Genomic DNA, 20,721 nt, shown 5'->3' with positions numbered 1-20,721 from the left:
AAATATCACTGATTTCGTTAAGAAGGTGTACTTTGCATACTTTGACGTAAAACTTGCAGATCAGGACAAGTCATGGGCTCCAAATAAAGTGTGTAAGTCATGTGTAGAAAATTTACGACAGTGGAGCAAGGGAAAACGTCAAAAATTAGCTTTTGGCATTCCAATGATTTGGCGTGAACCGAAAAATCATGTAGATGATTGCTATTTTTGTTTAGTTCAGACTTCTGGTTATAATAAGAAGAATAAGAAAAAAATTGTGTATCCAAATCTCGACTCAGCAATTCGGCCAGTTGCTCATTCCAATGAAATAGCTGTGCCAATTTATAAAGGACTTCCTTTACTTGAGAACGCGCATGATCAGGATATGCCAGATGTTCTTGAGGAGCAAGACCCGGATGTTGATTTAGACAATGAAAATTTAATTTCTAGTTCTGGACCGCAACGTTTTACTCAAGTGGAATTGAATGACTTAGTAAGAGATTTGGGCCTATCAAAGGAATCATCGGAATTGTTAGCTTCAAGATTAAATGAAAAAAACTTACTGGAGCAAGATACAAAGATAACTTTTTATCATAGCAGGGAAAGTAATCTTGTACAATATTTTAAACACGAGTGTGGGTTTGTTTACTGTAACAATGTGTCAGGTTTACTTACTGAAATGAGTGTTGTACAATATCATCTAAATGAGTGGCGTTTATTTATCGACAGTTCAAGCAGAAGTCTCAAGTGTGTCTTGCTACACAATGGGAATGTATATGGCTCAATTCCTATTGGCTATTCAGTCCACTTAAAGGAAACATATGAGGACATTAAAAAGGTTCTGAAGCTATTAAAATATACAGACCATAACTGGATCATCTGTGTGGATCTTAAAATGGTGAACTTTTTATTTGGCTTTCAAAGAGGATATACAAAGTTTCTGTGTTTTCTATGCTTCTGGGATAGTCGAGCTAGAAACCAACACTGGAGTCAGAAACATTGGCCTCTTAGAATATCCTTAAATGTTGGAGAACAGAATGTTATAAATCAGCCTTTAATCGACAGAGAAAAAATCATTTTTCACCTCTACACATCAAACTAGGTCTTATGAAGCAGTATGTTGAAGCTTTAGATTTACAAGGTGACTGTTTCCAATACATATGTGAAAAATTTCCACTACTTAGTTATGAAAAAATTAAAGCCGGTGTATTTGATGGACCGCAAATTAGAACTTTAATGAGAGATCCAAATTTCATCAACTCTATGAATGAAATTGAGAAAGACGCGTGGACTTCATTTACGATGGTTGCGAATAATTTTCTTGGAAAGCGTGCAATTACAAAGATCTAGTGGAAACAATGCTTGAAAATTTCCAGCGCCCAGGTTGCAACATGAGCATAAAGCTTCATTTCCTATACAGTCATCTTGATAGATTTCCCGAGAATTTAGGTTCTGTAAGCGATGAACAAGGTGAAATATTTCATCAAGACTTAAAAACTATGGAAGATCGGTACCAAGGAAGATGGGATTCTCACATGATGGCCGGCTACTGTTGGAGTATTCAAAGGGATTGCCAAAACAGAACACACAGCAGAAATTGCTACAAACAAAAATTTATTCCCTGAAACTCATGTGTAAGTAAAATTGTTATTTTTTTATAAATATTTTTGTAATTTTTAATGAATATTGTTAAGTAGTTATGTAATTAATTATCGGCCTCTCTCGCATTCAAAGCGCCAGTACGTGCCGTTGCAGGTTCTTACGCATTTATTCGTTTACTAACAAGTGAGAGCGGTGAGCGCTCTGATTCTGATCTGCGCACTGCTTTGAATAATAAGCTATATCTTCAGGAATTTTTCGAATTTCTTGATAAAAAGTTAGGAACAGATTTTTAAAAGTACATACTTTCAGAAAATAATATTAAAAAATCGATTTTTTTGATCCTCTAAATAGGACTGCCTCCTTAAAACTATCAAAAACTTACAAATTAGCAAAAAGAAAATGCCATAGAGGAAAAACCTGACGTGACAGAGAAAAATGGGTTTGATATTTGAAATTGGCACACCCAAATTAGTAAAAAACGAGTCTCATATAAAAGTTAGCAAAAATTGTGTTGGACTATGTAATTCATCACTTCCATGGAAGCATGTCAGATCTGAAAAACATAGAATCCCTTCTTTATGATCTGCTCAAAATTTCCTTGGCCACAATTTGTTTCATTCATTTGCTGTCTTTATTACTCTAAATTCTGTTAACCACCCTGACCTCCTGAATTATTTATCTCTGAAGCTTGATTTTCTAGTTTAATTACTCCAACAGTGAGATTGATTTTTTGGTAACTTCAGTATTCACAACAGACTCCCTTCTGTTTTCTGACTGATCAAGCTGGAATAGATGCTGAAGTGCATGTATTTGTTATTAGTAATGATCCAACTCAAATTGTCTATATGTCCACCACAATTCCAGATAATCATCATCATCTCAACCTCTTTCTAAATATATCATGTTGTCACTTGGTAACTCAAACACCAACCACCAACCTTTACAATGTTTCCTTATGTACAGAATATCCCTCGCCCTTCTGTTCTCATGCACATAGTGACTCAGCCCCAAATCCGCTTCATACTGCAGCCTATAACATCTCTAAAAACACATTAACATATCAAAATCTGACTTGGAAAAGGCAAAATGTAGAATAATTGATTTTTAGTCCTTGTCAAGGCTATTGTGTTAAATTTCTCTTCCCACTTCCACAACTCTGACATTCAAATGATACCATAGTAGCATCAACCAAAAATAAAGCTGATTTACTTGCATTATTCCCCCTATCCCCCTTCCTCTCTCTTTTCCCACGATACCAAGAATATCTCACTACATGACCTCTACCAGAAAGAAATCAGAAGAATCTCCTTAATAGCTTGAATACCATTAAGTTTCCTGGTCCAGATATCCCTCCTAGTTGTACTTCAGATTTTATTGAAACCAGCTTATATTCAGTCCATTTCAAAAAAGGGGGATAAAACTGAGCCATCAAACTATCATTTCATTTCACTTCAATCATCTTTAGGAAACAGTGGAGGGTAATTAACATCCAACTTCCTCATTACCAGCTAATTAGTAATCACCAAATATGAATTACAAGGAAAGAAAAAAAATCTGCTATTTCCATGTGAGATCAGCTAAACTCGCCATCAGTTGGCAAAAAAGCACATATAAAGATTCCTCTCATCATGATGAGAATTGAACTTAGGTCTTTTTCTAGTTGAAGGGTATAATGTTGCTTCATTCTTTCAACTGTACTTACAGAGACATGCAGCTTGGCATGTACATTTAGCACAACTAGTTTTTTTTTTTAATTTAAAATTAAATTAAATTTAAATTTATTCAGTTGGATTGAGTAAATTTAAATAAAAATGCATTAAAGGGAACTTATGGATCTGAGAGCTGGGTCAGAAGTAAAACACTTGATCAAAGACTAGAGACTGCAGATATGAGAGTCCTGAGAAAGATCAGAGGCATGAACAGATGGCATCAATGGCAATATCATATTAAAAACGAGAATATTAGGAAAGAACTTGACATTGTCAGCATCCAGAAATGCATTAGCAGAGCTAATCTCAGGTGGTATAGTCACTTAAACAGAATGGGTGAGGAAAGATTAGCAAAACAAGTGTTCTCTGCCAAGTTGGCAGGAAAATGACCCAGAGGAAGACCAAGATATAGGTGGATTGATATGGTACAAAGTGCCTTAGACAATAGAAATATAAGATCTGGTAATGTTGGAGTCTTGACAAGTAACAGACTGATTTGGAGGAAAATTGTAGATAGGAAGTTAGTAATGATGTAAATTTTTCATGTAGTACTATCATATCTACACCACTTGAGGGTACATGGCAGGAATTTGATGATGATGATTAAACTTTTATTAACTTTTTTGTATTGAAAGTTTAACAATTTATAGAACAGTATTCTATGGTTGTTATATCCCACTTAATAATAATATAATGTCAGTCATGGATGATTCTAGACAATCTTGAAATAAAGCTTTGTCATCTTCACTCCTATTTCCATTATACCCTTCTTTATAACCATTGGTTGTAAAACAAATTACTAGATATGCTAAATCATGAAGCAATTAAAATATAAATTAAAAAGAAAGGGTTAAAAATAGTAGTCACTCCCACTCTGATTCTAGCTCATTTTATTGTTGTGATTTAAAAAAAAATACATAAATCATTCAGATATTACATTTTATTATGCAACAGTGTATTTATGCTAAATGGAGTTGTCTTACTATGTTTAAGTCATTTTTATTTAATGAAATAACATTTTATAATCAGGGATTTTGAAAGACCCCCCCTCCAATCATGTATTAGGTTGAATGTTCTTTTAATGCTTGTTAATGGTTCTATTGGCAAATTGCTAAATATAATTTTTACTACGAGAGGCAATTAATCCTGTCCATAGTCTAGGGAATATATGTTCTCCATAGTTATCCAGTTGCACATGTTTGAAAAGCAGTTACAAATATTATTACATCCTAGATAGAACTTGAAAACATCTTTTCATTCAATGGACACCATTCTTTTAACTGTATTGATCTGCATTTTAAATTTTCGGTGGTTGTTGATTGGAAAGAGAACAGTGATGTGATAAAAAAGATGATTTTTTTATTAATTATTTTTACAAAATACTGTCATTAGTTCACTGTTGATTGAATTAGCATAATTATATATATATATATTCCTAATGTTTCTATCTTCAGGTTTATAAAGACTGTTTTGTTCAAGCAGCATCTGCTCCCTACATCCGTCATAAAGTTCGAGGTACTGTAAGTGATATTATGTTTTGTCCTTATGAGGATGTTTTAGGCATCGGCCGTAATAATGGATTCTCTAGCATATTAATTCCAGGTGAGTCCTGTTTTTGCCTCTAATGGATATAATATATTTGCCTTTATTTTGAATTCATACTAAATATATACCCTTTTCCAGAATATCAAATATATTTTTGAAAATAAAGTGTAATTTATTTCTGCAATGACTTTTTTTCTTGTATGTTTATCATCTTTCTCTCTCTCTCAGGATGTTGCTTCCCTTGACACTATGTGCTTGTCTCATATTTAGAAGGTTTAAAGCTTAAAAATTAGATCAAGATATCATAGCAACATAGAAAGCACATTAATTTAGTAGTGATAAAAAAAATTACATAATTAAACCAATCCACAAAACACTTAGGAAAGGTTGCAACAGTATTCCTATCTAAACATACACTTTTATGTTCCAAATAAACCAATCATCTAAATAGCAGTGTGCATATGTCAGTGTTGCATGCAGAATTTTTTTGTTTGAAAGGGAAAAGAACAGAGATAAATTTTTTTAAAACTTACACTATTCTACTGTGTATTAGTTGCCAATAAACTATTAACACATTGCAAAAATTTAAAAGGGTGATAGATTATCATATTAGTATACTGATTTTTTTATTGCGATATATAGTACATACCCTGTAAGGAACATATGACTTGTCATTTTCATATCCTGTCTGAAGTACAAGTCATCTAGATCCATCTGGCTTCATCCAGAAATGATTTGTATCATATCTAGTCCATATATGCAGAACATTTACTTGGGTTATTACAGATAATTACATTTCTTGACTGACCTCAAAGTCATTGACACTTTTAATACCAACCCCACACATACGTGAACAGTCACAAAATTGTGGTTAGAGAGAAAGAAGGAATCTGTTTGGTTTGAAAAGCTGGGGTGGGGGTTCTGTTCATTGGGCAAAATAGTGTGCAATAGATTCTTCCAAGGAACAGATGTTTCACACTTATTTCATGTAGACAGAATGAAGATGAGAAGTTTGATTCCATAAGTTTGGAGTTGATTTATGTATGGATATTGACCAGTGGCTGCTCATGTTTTACACAATAATAGAAAGTGGAGGAGCGGTAGTGGACGATTTAGTGTAGCACCTATAAAGGTGCCTATGAAAAGGACATAATTCAGAAACACAACATCTGTGAGAAAGCAACTGGATGGAGTCTTAGAGAGGATTGCCTATTAAGTCGATTGCCTTCTTCAGTGCACAATTGAGAATTTTAGGATGGATTTGGGATTTATCAATACCAAGTTTTTTGAAGATTGAGGAGGTTATTGACATGATGTGTTCATGCAAGAATAAGCTAGATGGAAAAGTCAACCTAATAACAAAACTTATTTTGGAGATCAGAACATTATGAAAAGTAAGAGTGACTGAAGTATGATTTTTCTTCTGGAAAATAAGATTGAACTGTGTTTTGATATCACTGAAATTTGTTCATCATCATCAAATTCCTGCCATGTACCCTCAAGGGATGTACAGGATATGATAGTACTACATGAAAAATTTACATCATTACTAACTTCTTATCTACAATTTTCCTCCAAATCAGCCTGTTACTTGTCAAAACTCCAACATTATCAGATTTTATATTTCTATCGTCTAAGACACCTTGTACTGTATCAATCCACCACTCTGGGTTGTTTTCCTGCTAACCTGGCAGAGAACACTTGTTTCGCTAATCTTTCCTCGCCCATTCTGTTTAAGTGACCATACCACCTGAGATTAGCTCTGCTAACGCATTCCTGGATGCCGACAATGTCAAGTTCTATCCTAATATCCTCGTTTTTAATATGATATTGCCATTAATGCCATCTGTTCATGCCTCTAATCTTTCTCAGGACTCTAATATCTGCTGTCTCTAGTCTTTGGTCAAGTGTTTTACTTCTGACCCAGTTCTCAGATCCATAAGTTAAAACTGGTTTGAACACTGTCTTGTATACAGCTAATTTAGTGTTCCAACTAATTTCTCTCTTATTCCATATGAATTTATTCAATTGACTTCCCACCATACCAGCTTTGTTGATTCTGTTGTCTATTTCCCTATTTAATTTTCCATCTTCACTAAAAATTGTGCCGAAATAGCTGAAATGTTTTACTTGTTCCACAGGTTCTCCATTCACAACACAGTTGACATTTTCAACAATTCTGCCTGTTTTCATTGTCTTTGTCTTTTTATTGCTCTCCTTCATACCATGTCTATTACAACAGTTATTCAATTTAGTCAGGGAATCTTGCAGACTTGTAGTGGATTTATTTAGAAGTATAACATCATCTGCATAAAGCAAAGAGCAGACATTAACATCTCCAATTTTGATATCAGGTTTAATACCACTTTCCTTCATAACGTGATCCATATAGATAATGAATAACAGAGAGGATAATGTACATCCTTGTCTGACACCAGATTTAACATTAAACCACCTTCCTGTACTTCCTTCAATTCTAACTACTGACTTACAACTCAAATAAAGACTAAGTATTGTTTGATATATGCTCCATTGAGACCATATAACTGTAGCGTATTGAATAGCTTCTCCCTTGGCACTTTGTCATATGCCTTTTGTAGATCGACAAAACTTAAATACAAATCTTGGTTATATTCCCATGATTTTTCAACTATTTGTCGTAAAGTGAAGATCTGATCCTGACAGCCTCTTTGGCCTGAATCCAGCTTGTTCTTCACTAAGCTTTTCTTCCACAATTCTTCTCAACCGTTTCTCAAGTATGCCTGCATAAATCTTACCAGGCGCACTCAGTAGGGAAATACCCCTGTAATTCTCACATTCAATTTTATTTCCCTTTTTATATATGGGTACTATGAGAGCTACTCCAATCATCGAGAATTTGTCCCTCTGTCCAGGACTTATGCAGTGCAGCCACTGTAATACTTTTATACCACCATACTTCAGCATTTCTGGTCGAATATCATCTTCTCCTGCTGCCTTTCCACATTTCAAGCCTTTGATAGCTTTTTCTACTTCAAGTATGGATATGTATTCCTGACTGTATGCCCGTTGAGTGTTTTTTACCACTGTGCTATCACTGCTTGTTTCATTTAGCAATTTTTCGAAGTAATTACTCCATACTTCAAGGATATCTTTTTCTCCCGTTTTCATGTCGCCTTTATCATCTCGAACTCCTTTTACAGCACTCTTTCCTCCATTTCTAAGCTTCTTCAACATCCTCCAGAATATTTTGCCACCTTCTTGAAATTTATTTTCTATGTTCTTGCCAAAGTCCTCCCATGACTTTTATTTAGCCAGTTTTACACAGTGTTTAGCTTTCTTACATTTGTCTCTGTATTCTCTAAGAGCACAAGCTGACTTATTTGCCAGGAACTTTTGATATGCTTTCTTCTTTTCCTTCACTGCCTCTTTGACTTCCTGTGTCCACCATGGAGTTCTGATTTTTCTATCCTTGCAGACAAACAACCTCATCACATGCCTCTCTGGCTGAATCAATCAGGGTTTTCTTCAAGACTTGCCACTGAATCTCCAAGGTTTGGTTCCTGTTCTCAAACTCTTTCATTTTTTCTTCAATAATCTTTGTGTATTTTAGTCTACAGTTCACATCTGAGAGTTGCTCAGCTTTTATTCGCTTTAACACTTTCTTACGTGTTCTTCTTTTCAATATGAAATTCAATTTTATCCTGCTCAAAACTAAATAGGAATCACTTCCAATTTCAAATGCTCTGTACACTCTAGTATCCTGCACCAGGGAGAAAACATCACTATCAACAATAACATAGTCAATGAGACTTTTCTTATTCCTTGCCTCTTCTCCCCATGTTTTTCTCCGCAATTGGAAATCTTCCTTTTGGCAATTCGAAACCTTGTCTACGGCCTAGAAGTAGTCTCTTTCTAGCGACATCTCGAATCGAGAAGCTCCTTTCTGGAAGCGGGAAAGTCCTCTCTCAAGCAACATGGATCCGGGCAGTCTCTCTGACGGCGAGTGACTCTGGACCAGGCAGCCTCCTCGCTGACAGCAATTCTGGAACCAGGACCCCTTCTGCTTGCTTCAGTCCCTTTTTATTAGACCTCCTCTGAGACCTCGCATGAAGTTTGGCAACCCCCAAAGAATCGGTATGAGTCTTTCATCTTAAGTTTCAAGTGCGGCATGCCTTTTGTTCTCCTCTGCTTTCTTTTGACTGTAAGTAGCCGACCATCAGAAAGTTGTTTGAACTCTTTCTGACTGAGTTCAGAGATGTTTACACTTAGTGGCTGCAAGAGCCTTTCTAATACATACAGTTTCAATAACAATCTTTCTAATGCTGCCATGTACAGCTTCGGCGACAAAAACATTGCCTTTGTTTTTAACACCCTAACATATTCTTATTAAAGCAGTATATACAGTTAGCTTCAAAAGAGTTATTTACAAAAACATCTAATACAAACTATACCGAGACAAACAAAGTTTATTTTTTTACAATATTCACATGGGACTTAACCTAAGTAAAAAATCGATGTAATGTGATTTGGAATATTTAATATTTAAGCTACAATCGAGTTTTACACCTTGCTTATAATCGTATTCACTCGGCTCGCTGTTTGACTTCCACTGATCCAAATTAATTCATTTATCTGGACTTATAAGAAAATTACTGATTTGACAATTTTAACGAAAAATAAATAAACAATAGCAATTACTACACTTAAAGCGAATTAAAAATAATACAAAATAATGATAAATAAAATATGTTTTCAGTTTTAATTAAATTTTTAAGTAAGGAGGAATACACAAGAGATTGACCAAAAATCACTCTGCGATCGATGGGTTGAACACCCCTGGTCACAGTGATAAGTACATAGGCCAATTATGTGTGGATATCTTGGTTGTATAAAATAAAATCTAAAGTTTCAGTAAACCAGATTTTATATACAGGCATACCCCAGTTATAAAACATGTTAGGTTCCAGACCATTATCATATAGCAAATTTCATTGTATAGCAAATCACTGTCCCCCCCCCCCCCACACACACTTACTTGTAAATGCACATAATACTTTAGTAATGTTTTTTAAGCAGTTACATGTGTGCTTAATGACATAAATAAAATGCTTATTTACACTGATATACAAATGAGAAATTCAGAATAATTTTTGCAAACACAAAAGTTATTCTGAATAGCTTCACTTAAGGTGACATGCTAATTTGTTTGGACATCTATGACCATTCAAAGTTTTTCTATTTTGACAATAAGATTTCCAAATTTATAGATAACTACTATTAACTGGTGTAGCACTTTTCACTTCACTAAGAATTTTATTATTTTTTTTTAACAATCTAACAGTAGTGCAAAGTAAGGTTAGCTTGCAGCCTATCTCAGTTCAATATGCCATCATCACCAGTTTGATCATTTTAATCTTGTATAGTAATTGGGTTACATGTTGTCTTCTTTACAATGGAAGCAATGCACCCTTACTTTGAATTTTATCTGCCATTATTAACAATAAAATAATAGGTATAAGCAGTTTATAATTTACAATGAAATACTAAATGACAGAGACATGCAGCAAGCCATGGTGTTATAAACAAACAGTTCATGCAATTTGATTAGAGGCAGCAACTTCTAATCAAATGTGTGAGCATTGGTTAATTCACAAGGACATCATGTAGCTAATACCATCATATGAGAGAACGCAGCATCATATAAAAAATGGCATTGATAATTAAAAAGCATCACCTGAGTGAATCGTTAAAGCAACACATCATAAGGTGTCGTATTACTGTATATATGATATGTATGTACAAGGGTTGCTTGAAAAGTTTGGTAAATTTCCAATAGACGGCGACATAATTTGTTTATTCAACCAGTGTCTGCACATATCACCTTTTTCATGATCCTTGGCAAAATTTTAGCCATGTGCAACGTGTACTTCTTGTTTGGCAGACATATGACCATGTTCACATTTTTCATAAAAATGGAGAAAAACGAGTTTTGCACAGTGATAAAATACTTTTATTTGAAGAAGTGGAGAGCTGTGTAGATCAAAGCCAAATTAGATGCAGCTCATTGGGACTCTGCACCAGCATTAAAGATTATTTATTTTTGGATAAATGAGTTTAAACGGGGTCTTAAGTCCATCAAAGATGAAATGAACTCTGTATGCCTGACTGAGGTCACTGTGAAGGAAATGATTGACAAGATCCATGGTATCGTTATGGAAGACTGCCAAGTGAAATTGCAGGCATCTCAACTGAATGGATGTATAATATCCTGCACGAAAAATTGCACATGAAAAAGCTGTGTGCGTGATTGTTGACTGTCGATTAAAAACACATGCGAAAAGACATTTCAACACAGTGTTTGGTGATGTTTAATCTCAGTTCAAAGGATTTTTTGCATTGATTCGTGACTGTAGACGAAATTTGGATCCACCACTACACACCTGAGTCCAAGCAGTAGTCAAAACAGTGGACAATGCCCAGTGAAAGAGCACTGAAAAAAGCAAATACCATTTTGTCAGCTGGGAAGCTGATGGCCACTGTTTTTTGGGATTCCCAAGGAATTATCATGATAATCTATTTGGATTATCATGATAATCCAAGATTGGCACACAAAAAAGTGCTCTTTCATCAAGACAATGCACCGCCTCGCACATCGGCGGTTGCAATGACAAAATTGCACGAATTGAGGTTTGAATTGGTTCCACATCCACTGTATTCTCTGGATTGGTCCCATGACTTCTTGCTCCCAAACTTAAAAATTTGGCTCGGTGGGAATAAATTTTCGTTGAATGAGGATGTCATCAAAGCTGTCAATGACTATTTTGTACAATTTGACAAATCCTACTTTTTAGATGGAATGAAAAAATTTGAAACTTGCTGGACCAAATGTGTAGACCTCGATGGAGACTATGTTGAGAAATAAAGGTGATTTTTATCAAAAAAATGTGTTTAACCTATTTTTTTACCTAACTTTTCAAACAATCCTCGTAAATCAAAATACTCACTTCAGATTTTTTTTTTAGTTCATTTTTTAGTTTTAATGAAATCATATAAATTTAATTAACAATTCTGCATCTGTTATAACTACCTGTTATAAAGTTATATTTGATTTTATATTTGCCATTATAAATAAATGAATGATTGATGTTATAACCGATTTTTCATGCAAATTAAGACAAAGTTGTCTTTTATATGTACTAAATATTTTTACATCAGTAAAACTACTTAGGTTTTGCTTTTTTTATAGAAGGCACAAATGAAATTGAATGCATATTCGAAATAATACGAGGATGTCTGAAAAGTTCTCAGCCTCGACCATAGATGACAACAGTATTGGCAAGATGTTTTTTTTTCTAAGTTGGTAAATCTGTCATAAGTATCCATGTGAAATTGCAAGTTATTCTATCAAGTAGTTTGTAATATACAGCTGTTTGAAGTGTTGTCTGTATCCCTTGAAATAGATAAAATTGAGTATCGTGCGGTTATAAAATTCTTTATAAAAGAAGGTTTAACTCCAAAAGAAATTCATTCGGAGTTCACGAAAGTTTATGGGAACTCTTCTCCTTCATTTTTCAACAATTAAGAAATAGGCTGTCGAGTTTAAACGTGGCCGTACCAACCTTGAAGATGATCCACGTGAAGGACATCCAAAAAGTGTAACAACACCAGAAATCATTGTTCAAGTGCATGATATGGTGGATGACTGGCGAGTCAAAGTGCATGAAATTGCTGAGACCATAGGCATTTCAAAAGAATGTGTAGGATATATTTTGTGTGAAGAATTGCAAATGAAAAAGCTTTGTGCAAGATGGATGCCATGCTTGCTCACAGCAGATCAAAAACGATGAAAATTTCTGAAGTGTGCTTGGACACCATTACGCAGAATCCAAACAGCAGTCAAAACAGTGGACAGAAGCCAGTTGTTCAGCGCCAAAGAAGACAAAAGTTGGTTCCATCACAGAAAAGGTCATGGCATCAGTGTTTTGGGATGCTAAAATCGTTTTGTTTATTAATTATCTTGAAAAGGGTAATACAATAACCACGGAATATTATTCCGATCTTTTAACCAGACTAGATGAAAAAATTCGTGAGAAAAGACCCAGTTTGCAGAAGAAAAATATCATCTTTCATCAGGACAATGCACCTGCCCACAAATTGGCAATGGGAAAATTAAGGGATTTCTTTGAATCAAGAGGTGATTGCAGCTGTAGAGGGGTATTTTGCAGATCTTACCGAGAACCATTACATGGACGGGATAATGGTGCTGGAATAAATGTATTAATCTTAAGGGAGATTATGTTGAAAAATAAAAATAATTTTGAAATTATAAATTTGTTTTTTCTGTTGTTAGACTGAGAACTTTTCAGACCACTCTCATGTGATATAATATGATTTATTAAGGTTTAAGGTATGACTTATTTAAGGTTTATGATTTAATTCACTGTGAAAATAAACTCCACAATTTTGAAACCACTGTGTTGTGAATTTTTTTTTTGCAAATCGGAATGATTATTATCACACTTTACAGAACTTTATGCTTTTCAGTTTGTTCATTTTGATTTCTAATTTACACACATTCACAAAATACTATCCCAAGCTATTATATTTGATTTGAGATTAATTCCATAATCCTGATGCTTATCAGGTGGAAATTTCTTCCCTGATTAGTGACAGGGCTGATAGCAAACTACTTGTAAGTTCCAGCCAAGGCCCTATAGATAGGAAGAATGCTGTGCTAAAAGTATTTCATTATAATGAACTACACAAATGACCAGCTATTCCTGTGATCAATATGATTATGCTATAGCAAGATTTGTTAGTATTCATATTTCCATAATTATTGAGCTAAATAAAAAGAAATGAAAGCACTTTAAAACAAATATTTCATTAAGAAATTGCTGTTTATTCCGCTAATCGTTAACACGTAATTCTGTGTTAACAATCAGAACTCATATAATATATCTTATAATTTATTATCTTAGTCAACCCTTGCTATTGCAAACACCATTATGGAATTCACTCATTATAACAAACCATCACAGCAAAAGCTCCACAGCATCAATGGCTTGCCAAAGGAAATTTTATTGTAGCAAACTTTTCCTTTAGTTCTATACAAGTTTGTTATAATAAGAGTTATCTGTAGTGGGTTGTTTATTGTAAATGCAAAGATTTAAATAATTTTAAATTCTGAAACATTTTAAGTCCTGTTTGCATATACAAAAAAAAAACAATTTCGGTTCCCCATGCTTTTGTCATTTACTGCTAATTTGTGCATATACATAGGAAACTGATAAATAGCATTAAAAGCATACAATAAATTCTAGAAAAGGAGACTACGTTTAAAGCAATTTTGTGAAAAGAATTTGTTTAAAGCATCAGGTGTAAATGAGCTTATTTTTCAACTCCATAAAATAGTAAGTTGCAAAATAATTTTACATTCAGTTAATGAAAAGATAATTTAATCTTTTTATGTATGCAATGACCTGCTTCTTAAGAAGTAGCTGACTTAGAAATTTATATAGAAATTTTATATTACTAATCTAAGAGATTTAATATAAAATTTCTAATTACTAATCTAGGAAAAAGATTAGTAATGTAAAAATATTGCATCTTAAAAACAGAATGAGAGAATATCAGATAAATATTTCTTATATTTTATAACTGCATAACTACACCATGTTCTCATTGTTCTATTTAAGCTGCAAGTAAAAGAAAGTTTAGAAAACTATTTGCACGCTAGGTCATGAACAGGGATGTCAAGCTTGATAACCCAATATTGCTTCTAGTGCAAGATAATTTCTTTAATTTTTGTATGAGCTTAATTAAATGTTTTTATATAATTTATGTCAGTGCTTTGAGTTCCTTACAGAAACCTCTATTCACCTATGCACTTGCAATTCAGTACAAGTTAGTGATATCATTAGTTCAAATACAGTGACAATTTTTAAAAATTTAGTACAGAACGTGCACGTTAAAGATAGTAGAATACATCATTGCACCATGTGTTGGAAATATATATCATACCAATGTGTTTAGTGATGTCTGTGCTTTGATGTGTCAAATAGTTAGTTTAGTGATAATTTTCTTTAGATGTTTATTATCACATGTCATAGAAAGAAATTAAAAAAAATTCTTTCTTTGGCATGAGATAATTTCTTTAATTTTCAAATTCACATAGTAGAAAAAACTCCTACTACAATTCTCTCAGTGATAAAGATATTGAACTACCATAAAGTGTATTAGTTTAGTAGATAACCTGCCTGACTGAGTGCTTAGAATATCTGCTCTCCACACAACAGGCTACAAGTTCAAATCCTGTCATGGGCATGAATGCTTGTGATTGTCTTTAGGTGGGTAATGAATTTTATCTTCTGGTGTAAGACCCACTTATTGGACATCTGAAGTGGTTTGAAAAATTTCAATAATAAAATTTCAAAAATAACAATAACAAACAAAGTAATTAACTACTTTTATTTTAAACATCTGAGAATGAAAGCATTTGATGAGTGCCAAAAAATCATTTGGCAGCATATGCCTTTTTTCACTCTTTCTCTCTGGTAGGTTGACAGTATATCCATTTACTACTATTTTGCAAGATAGCCTGCTGCAGTTGTATGTTGTTATTGTTGCTCTTGTAGCATACCAACATTTCTGTTGAGGATGCCAAAACAGTCTTAGCATAAGTCCTTCTCAGCATTCTATAGCTTGTCAAACATTTTGCATTAGAATTTGGAAATGGATCAAGCTAGATAACTGAGATAAGAAGATCTCCATATAACCTATACAGAATACAGAGAACTGAGTGAATCCATTGTCCAATTCTCACTTTCCTGTGATGCATCTTGTTTACCAGGTATCAATTTGGATGCCAAACAAATGGGAATAGGCTAACAATTTGGACTTAGTTGACCAGATTGTGTTCTGTATTAGATGAAACTACATTTACATTATGATGGTACAACATAATCAGATAACATGTTGGCTTGGGCATTGCTTGATTACAAAGAGGAATAACCATTTTTATCAGGAAACCAAGACAAACAGCCAAAAGTCAGCAACTGGAACAGCCTCAACAGGACTGAAGGTTAGGTAATATCATTGTAAGAAGCAATAAAAAGAAGTTTAGTTAACAGAGGTTGCTAAATACATACTAGTTGTACTAGTTAAATATGTACTAGTAAAAGTACTAGTTGGCATGTTTGGTCTCTAGAGTGTAGGGTCTCTGGATTTTCTAATCTTTAATCTATCTGCAGTGCTAAATTAATAGGTATTGTTAGTACTGTTGTTATACTAATAGTACTAATGCTAATACTTATATGTTTAAAATCTTTTCTAGATAGGATTCACATAAAAAACAAACAAGAGAATTAGATAAGTACCATTTCAGCATAATTGGTATTACTGAAACTAAGAAGACTAAAATAGGATCCAGCTAAATAATAAATATAAGATGATTTATTCAGTTGCTAGAGATCAGTAAAAAGGAGGGAGTGGTATAGGATTATAATCATTTAATTCTGCATTAAACATGAAAATAAACTGAATGAATGAAGCTGGTTTCAACTAGAGTGATGGTACAAATTTCAAAATAGGAAATTGAACAGTACAACTTTCTGAAAAGGAAAACTGGTTCCTATTGGAATACTAAACACAAAAGTTGGAAATGTATCTCAGACATTTTAGGAAAATTTAGATGAAAGGCTAGGCTAATTATAATAATGACAAGTACTTGCTAGGTTTCTGCTCAAGACATGGACTATGTTCCAAACTAAAGAGGAGTATAAATTCACATCATTAGTTATGTTATCGCTGATACAATAACATAATTGATATATATATGTTATTGTATAGTCATGTATTTCATAACTATCTCTTATCTTTATAAGAGATATTCATTTGAAGGTATTTTAGCTACTCTGTAGACAGCATGATTTTTTTATCATGTTGTCTGTACAGAGCAGGAAGCAGGTGGTTGTTCTTTGGAACAGCCACCTGCTTTGCAATGGCACTGAAATAAATATTACATGCAAAACTGAAGTGTTTGATTGCTGCAATAATGCTATGTTAGTCATTGGAAAAATATCAATTTTTTTTTTGGGGGGGGGAATATTGATATTTCCTTATTGGAAAATTTTGTTAAATTTCATGATTCTGTGTTATAAGTTTTACTTATGGCATTGAGCTAAAAAAGTCAATGAGTTTTGCTAAAAATTATGAACTTTGAACAGCAGGGGGGGGGGGTGTCAGGAAAGTGTAGCAGAAAAAAAAAAGATAAAAAAAAGATATAAGCATTTTCATGGAAATTTAAAATTTTTCGAATAAGAAACACAATTTGATATTTTTTTACAAAAAAAAAAAATTAAGGACTTATTTAAAAAATAGTAAAATACTGTTGAATGAGAATATAATATGATTACAAAAATTGAACTGGTTTGTATATTTGGAAATTTAAATAGAAATACTTTTTTATTGTGATGTTATGTGCATTAGAAATGCCTTTTTTTTTTACAGAGAGCATTAGAGAAGAATAACCAAAAGTCCAAATAAAGGAGCAACAATGACTTAAAAAAAAAACTTAATTAATACTAATAAATTGCAGCTAAGTGTAATCATAAACTGTGTGCAGTTGTTCTTTTAGAGACTTGTGCTATGTGGTTTGTTCAATTCACATGATAACAAAAGGAAGGAGTGAATAATATTTATTCAGTGACAAGTGGTAGTTTAATACAAAGTAGAACATGAACAACGAACTGATTTGAAATGGTGAGAGCTGCATAATGTTATACATGCAACAAGGCAGAAGTTTTAATTAACTGTATTATTAATTAAAACTTTAATGATGTGTAAGAGCCTGTGTAGCTCAGTGGATGTGGCGTTTGCACACCACCGCGCTTGGCTGCACGAAGGAAGTCTTGGTTTCGAGTCTAGTCGGCGACTAGATGAAATTTTTCTAAGCCTTTTTTCGACCGGTTCCCGAGTTAGTCGATCTCTGGCACGGGCAAGCAGGTTTTTCCTCCCGGAAACTCGGGTTTTTCGTCCTGTAAACTCAAGAAAATCGACCGTAGAACCCACATTATTTCAGACATTAAATATATTGTGTTAGGGTTAGGCACCACGAGATGGCGGCACATTTGAGCCGTCTCTCTTCACTGCGTACCGCTTAATTAGTGATAGCCTTGGGCCATCTGTCTCTGATTGGGTACCAGTGGAGATTGAACTGCCCACTCAGTCTCCAAAAGTTAGATAGGGCTAAATGGCCTCGCCTACTCCCGTATATACGGGAATAAAAAGGCGTTAGCTAATTTTTTTTTTTTTTAAATGATGTGTAATTAAAATAACTCTTCCATATTTTTTGATATTGAGAGGCAGTCATTCATTGGAGAAGTCATGTTTACCTATATGAGTTGCCAAAAGGTGTTTCGCCTTATTATTAAATTACTCTGGATTTAGAGAAAGATGTTGGAAGTTTTTTTCACTTGGTTAGACTATAATAAATTTAGTTTAATCCTTTATCCAAGTGTAAGCAAACAAAGTTTGCACCTGAAGTATCTTCAGGACTGAGGCAACTCGTGGTAAAAGTATTTGAGACACTTTTTGGCAACTCATATAGGTAGATATGACTTCTCCATTGCTTCCACCTCTGGGTCTGGCTCTCACTGACAAAACCTCAATAAACGTCGAAACCAGTCTGGGTAGTGGTCCTTCCCTTAATGCATAGCATTATACATGACTGCAAGGAGATGTGCTTTGCATTATGGGAGATACTGAGACAAGTAGTGAGAGCTTGGTCCACCTTTACCACGAGTTGCCTCAGTCCTGAAGATACTTCAGGTGCAAACTTTGTTTGCTTATACTTGGATAAAGGATTAAACTAAATTTATTATACTTTATGCTATAAGTATGAACTCTTCTTTTCCCTATGCTATAATAGCTGCAGCACCAGCTGTTAATTTACTGTAGTCAACTGTCAAAAAATGAAAAAAATAAATAAAATAATGATACTATGACAAACTAATGTATTATAATATTATAATAAATGCTGAAAACTCTCCAGAAAAGCCTTTAATGACTTTGCTGTTTAATAAGGAATTCATTGCGGCTTTCGATTATAACAAACTATTGCTTTGGTTCCTTATAAATTCTTGAGATTGACTCAAGGATGTTTTGATGTTAGAGATTTTTTTTTCAATTCTTCTGGCCAATTAAGTCACTTAACACATTCAAAGAATGAAAACAGAAAGATTACCAAAGCAATCCTTAAAGTACAAGCCATTCGGAAAAAGAAAACCAGGACGTCCTCTTAAACAATTCAACGATGACTTCTAAGGCCGGAACAGGCCATGCTAGGCCTAAATCCTTGATACGCAAGATGATGATGAATTAAGTAACTTTTTGGTTACATCATTAGTTTTATTATGTGTGTGTGTGTGTGTCATGTGGTATCCCAGTCTTATGCTGCATAGGTATTTGAATCTTCTAATAGGTTGTTCATCTTTCTTATGTACAGTATTTGTTTGTGTTCATCATCACTGTTGCACTTTGTTTATCTGCTTTATAAGTATGACAGTGTTTTTATTGCATTGTAATTCTTTTATAGCTATTAAAATGTACTTTAATTGTAATAAATTGCAGTTAAAGGTAATCATAAACTGTGTGCAAGCACACAGTTTGATTACCTTTAACTGCAGTAAGGTGCTGGTGAATGATTACCTTTAACTTTAAATTCACTAAGCATGCTATTTATACATTTAATCTTATGTTTTGCATTTTGCATGTGATTAAGTATATTTTTTTCAGTGAAATTAAAAAAAAAAGCTTTGTCTGAGACATCAAGTTTTATAAATTTAAAATCCATCCAGTGCACTGAAAAGCTATTAAAAGGTTAATTTTATAATCATTAAATATTATTATTGAAATACTTAATAGCACATTAAAATTAATATATCACAAAGTATTAAATTGGTATTTTATATATTCTCTCTCTCTCTTTCACTAATTCCGTTTGTATTCCTCAAAGGGGAATAGATGGAACTCCTTTAGCCGTAGCTGTCATTTGAAAATCAGTGAGCAGCGAGTCTCTGCCCTTTCAATCAGTTGGCAGTCATTGCTCAGTTTGCAGTCAATGACAATTATTGCTGCCAATGATTTTTGAAAGCATCAGAGTGAGAGTACAAGAGACAACCATCACCATCTGTTGATTCTAAATCATAATCAGGCCGGATTTAGACTTGCTGAGGTCTTGATCATAATGCTTCCGGCATTTGATCATAATGCTTACTTTTATCTGAAATAATTGAGTTTTCTAGTCTTTTGGTGGGGGAGGATTAAAACCATAGTTTCTGAGAGAAAAAAATCCTACTTATGTCAAAAATTGATTAACTCAGAACTGGCTGAAAAAAAAATCAGTGAATAGAATTTAATCTATAGCAGCATTTTATGTATTATAAATATGCTGGGTTTTTTTTTTTTTCTTTTTTATTTATTTATTTATTATTATTTTTTTTTTAAGTAAGGAATGCATGCACTATTTGCATTTTACTATAAGTATAAAGTTGCTCTGTAGAATTTGCTACATTTTGCAAGTAAATGTCATATTGTTTATTTTGCTTGTAGTGTAATAAATCACAAGAATGAAAAAGGTAGAAGATGTTATTGGAAAATTACCAAATAATTTATTTCAGAACTTGTATGATGAATTTGCATGTGGGTAGTGACCTTGTAAAGCTCTGCAGTATTATAGAAAAACTTTATCTTACTCTGTATCTTCGAATTTCATTGAACCACACACAATAATATTATAATTCTTGCACATCAACAACCATGCTGCATAATTTTTTGAAAAAATCATAACTTGTGCTAAATAAAAATTTATCATTGACAATATGGGTATTTAAAAAAAATCATA

The 20,721-nt window shown here is 33.4% G+C and overlaps 1 protein-coding gene across 5 annotated transcripts in view; it reads left to right on the top strand.

The window, feature by feature from the left end:
* LOC150100851 (WD repeat-containing protein 46) overlaps nucleotides 1-20,721 on the top strand; it is a 240,227-nt gene that overhangs the window by 183,692 nt on the left and 35,814 nt on the right. For all 5 annotated transcript variants that reach the window (XM_090401124.1, XM_090401126.1, XM_090401123.1 and 2 more), the window contains one exon: nucleotides 4,745-4,892. In XM_090401124.1, coding sequence (XP_090257250.1) covers nucleotides 4,745-4,892 — 148 coding nt within the window. The remainder of the gene's footprint in view (nucleotides 1-4,744; nucleotides 4,893-20,721) is intronic.

This window comes from Typopeltis vanoorti, chromosome 12, assembly GCF_054136105.1.
Source record: "Typopeltis vanoorti isolate ZY-2024b chromosome 12, IOZ_Tvanoo_1.0, whole genome shotgun sequence".
In the NCBI taxonomy this organism is placed as follows: domain Eukaryota; kingdom Metazoa; phylum Arthropoda; class Arachnida; order Uropygi; family Thelyphonidae; genus Typopeltis; species Typopeltis vanoorti.
Note: the sequence above shows the minus strand (reverse complement) of the source record. Positions and strands in the feature narration are given on the sequence as shown.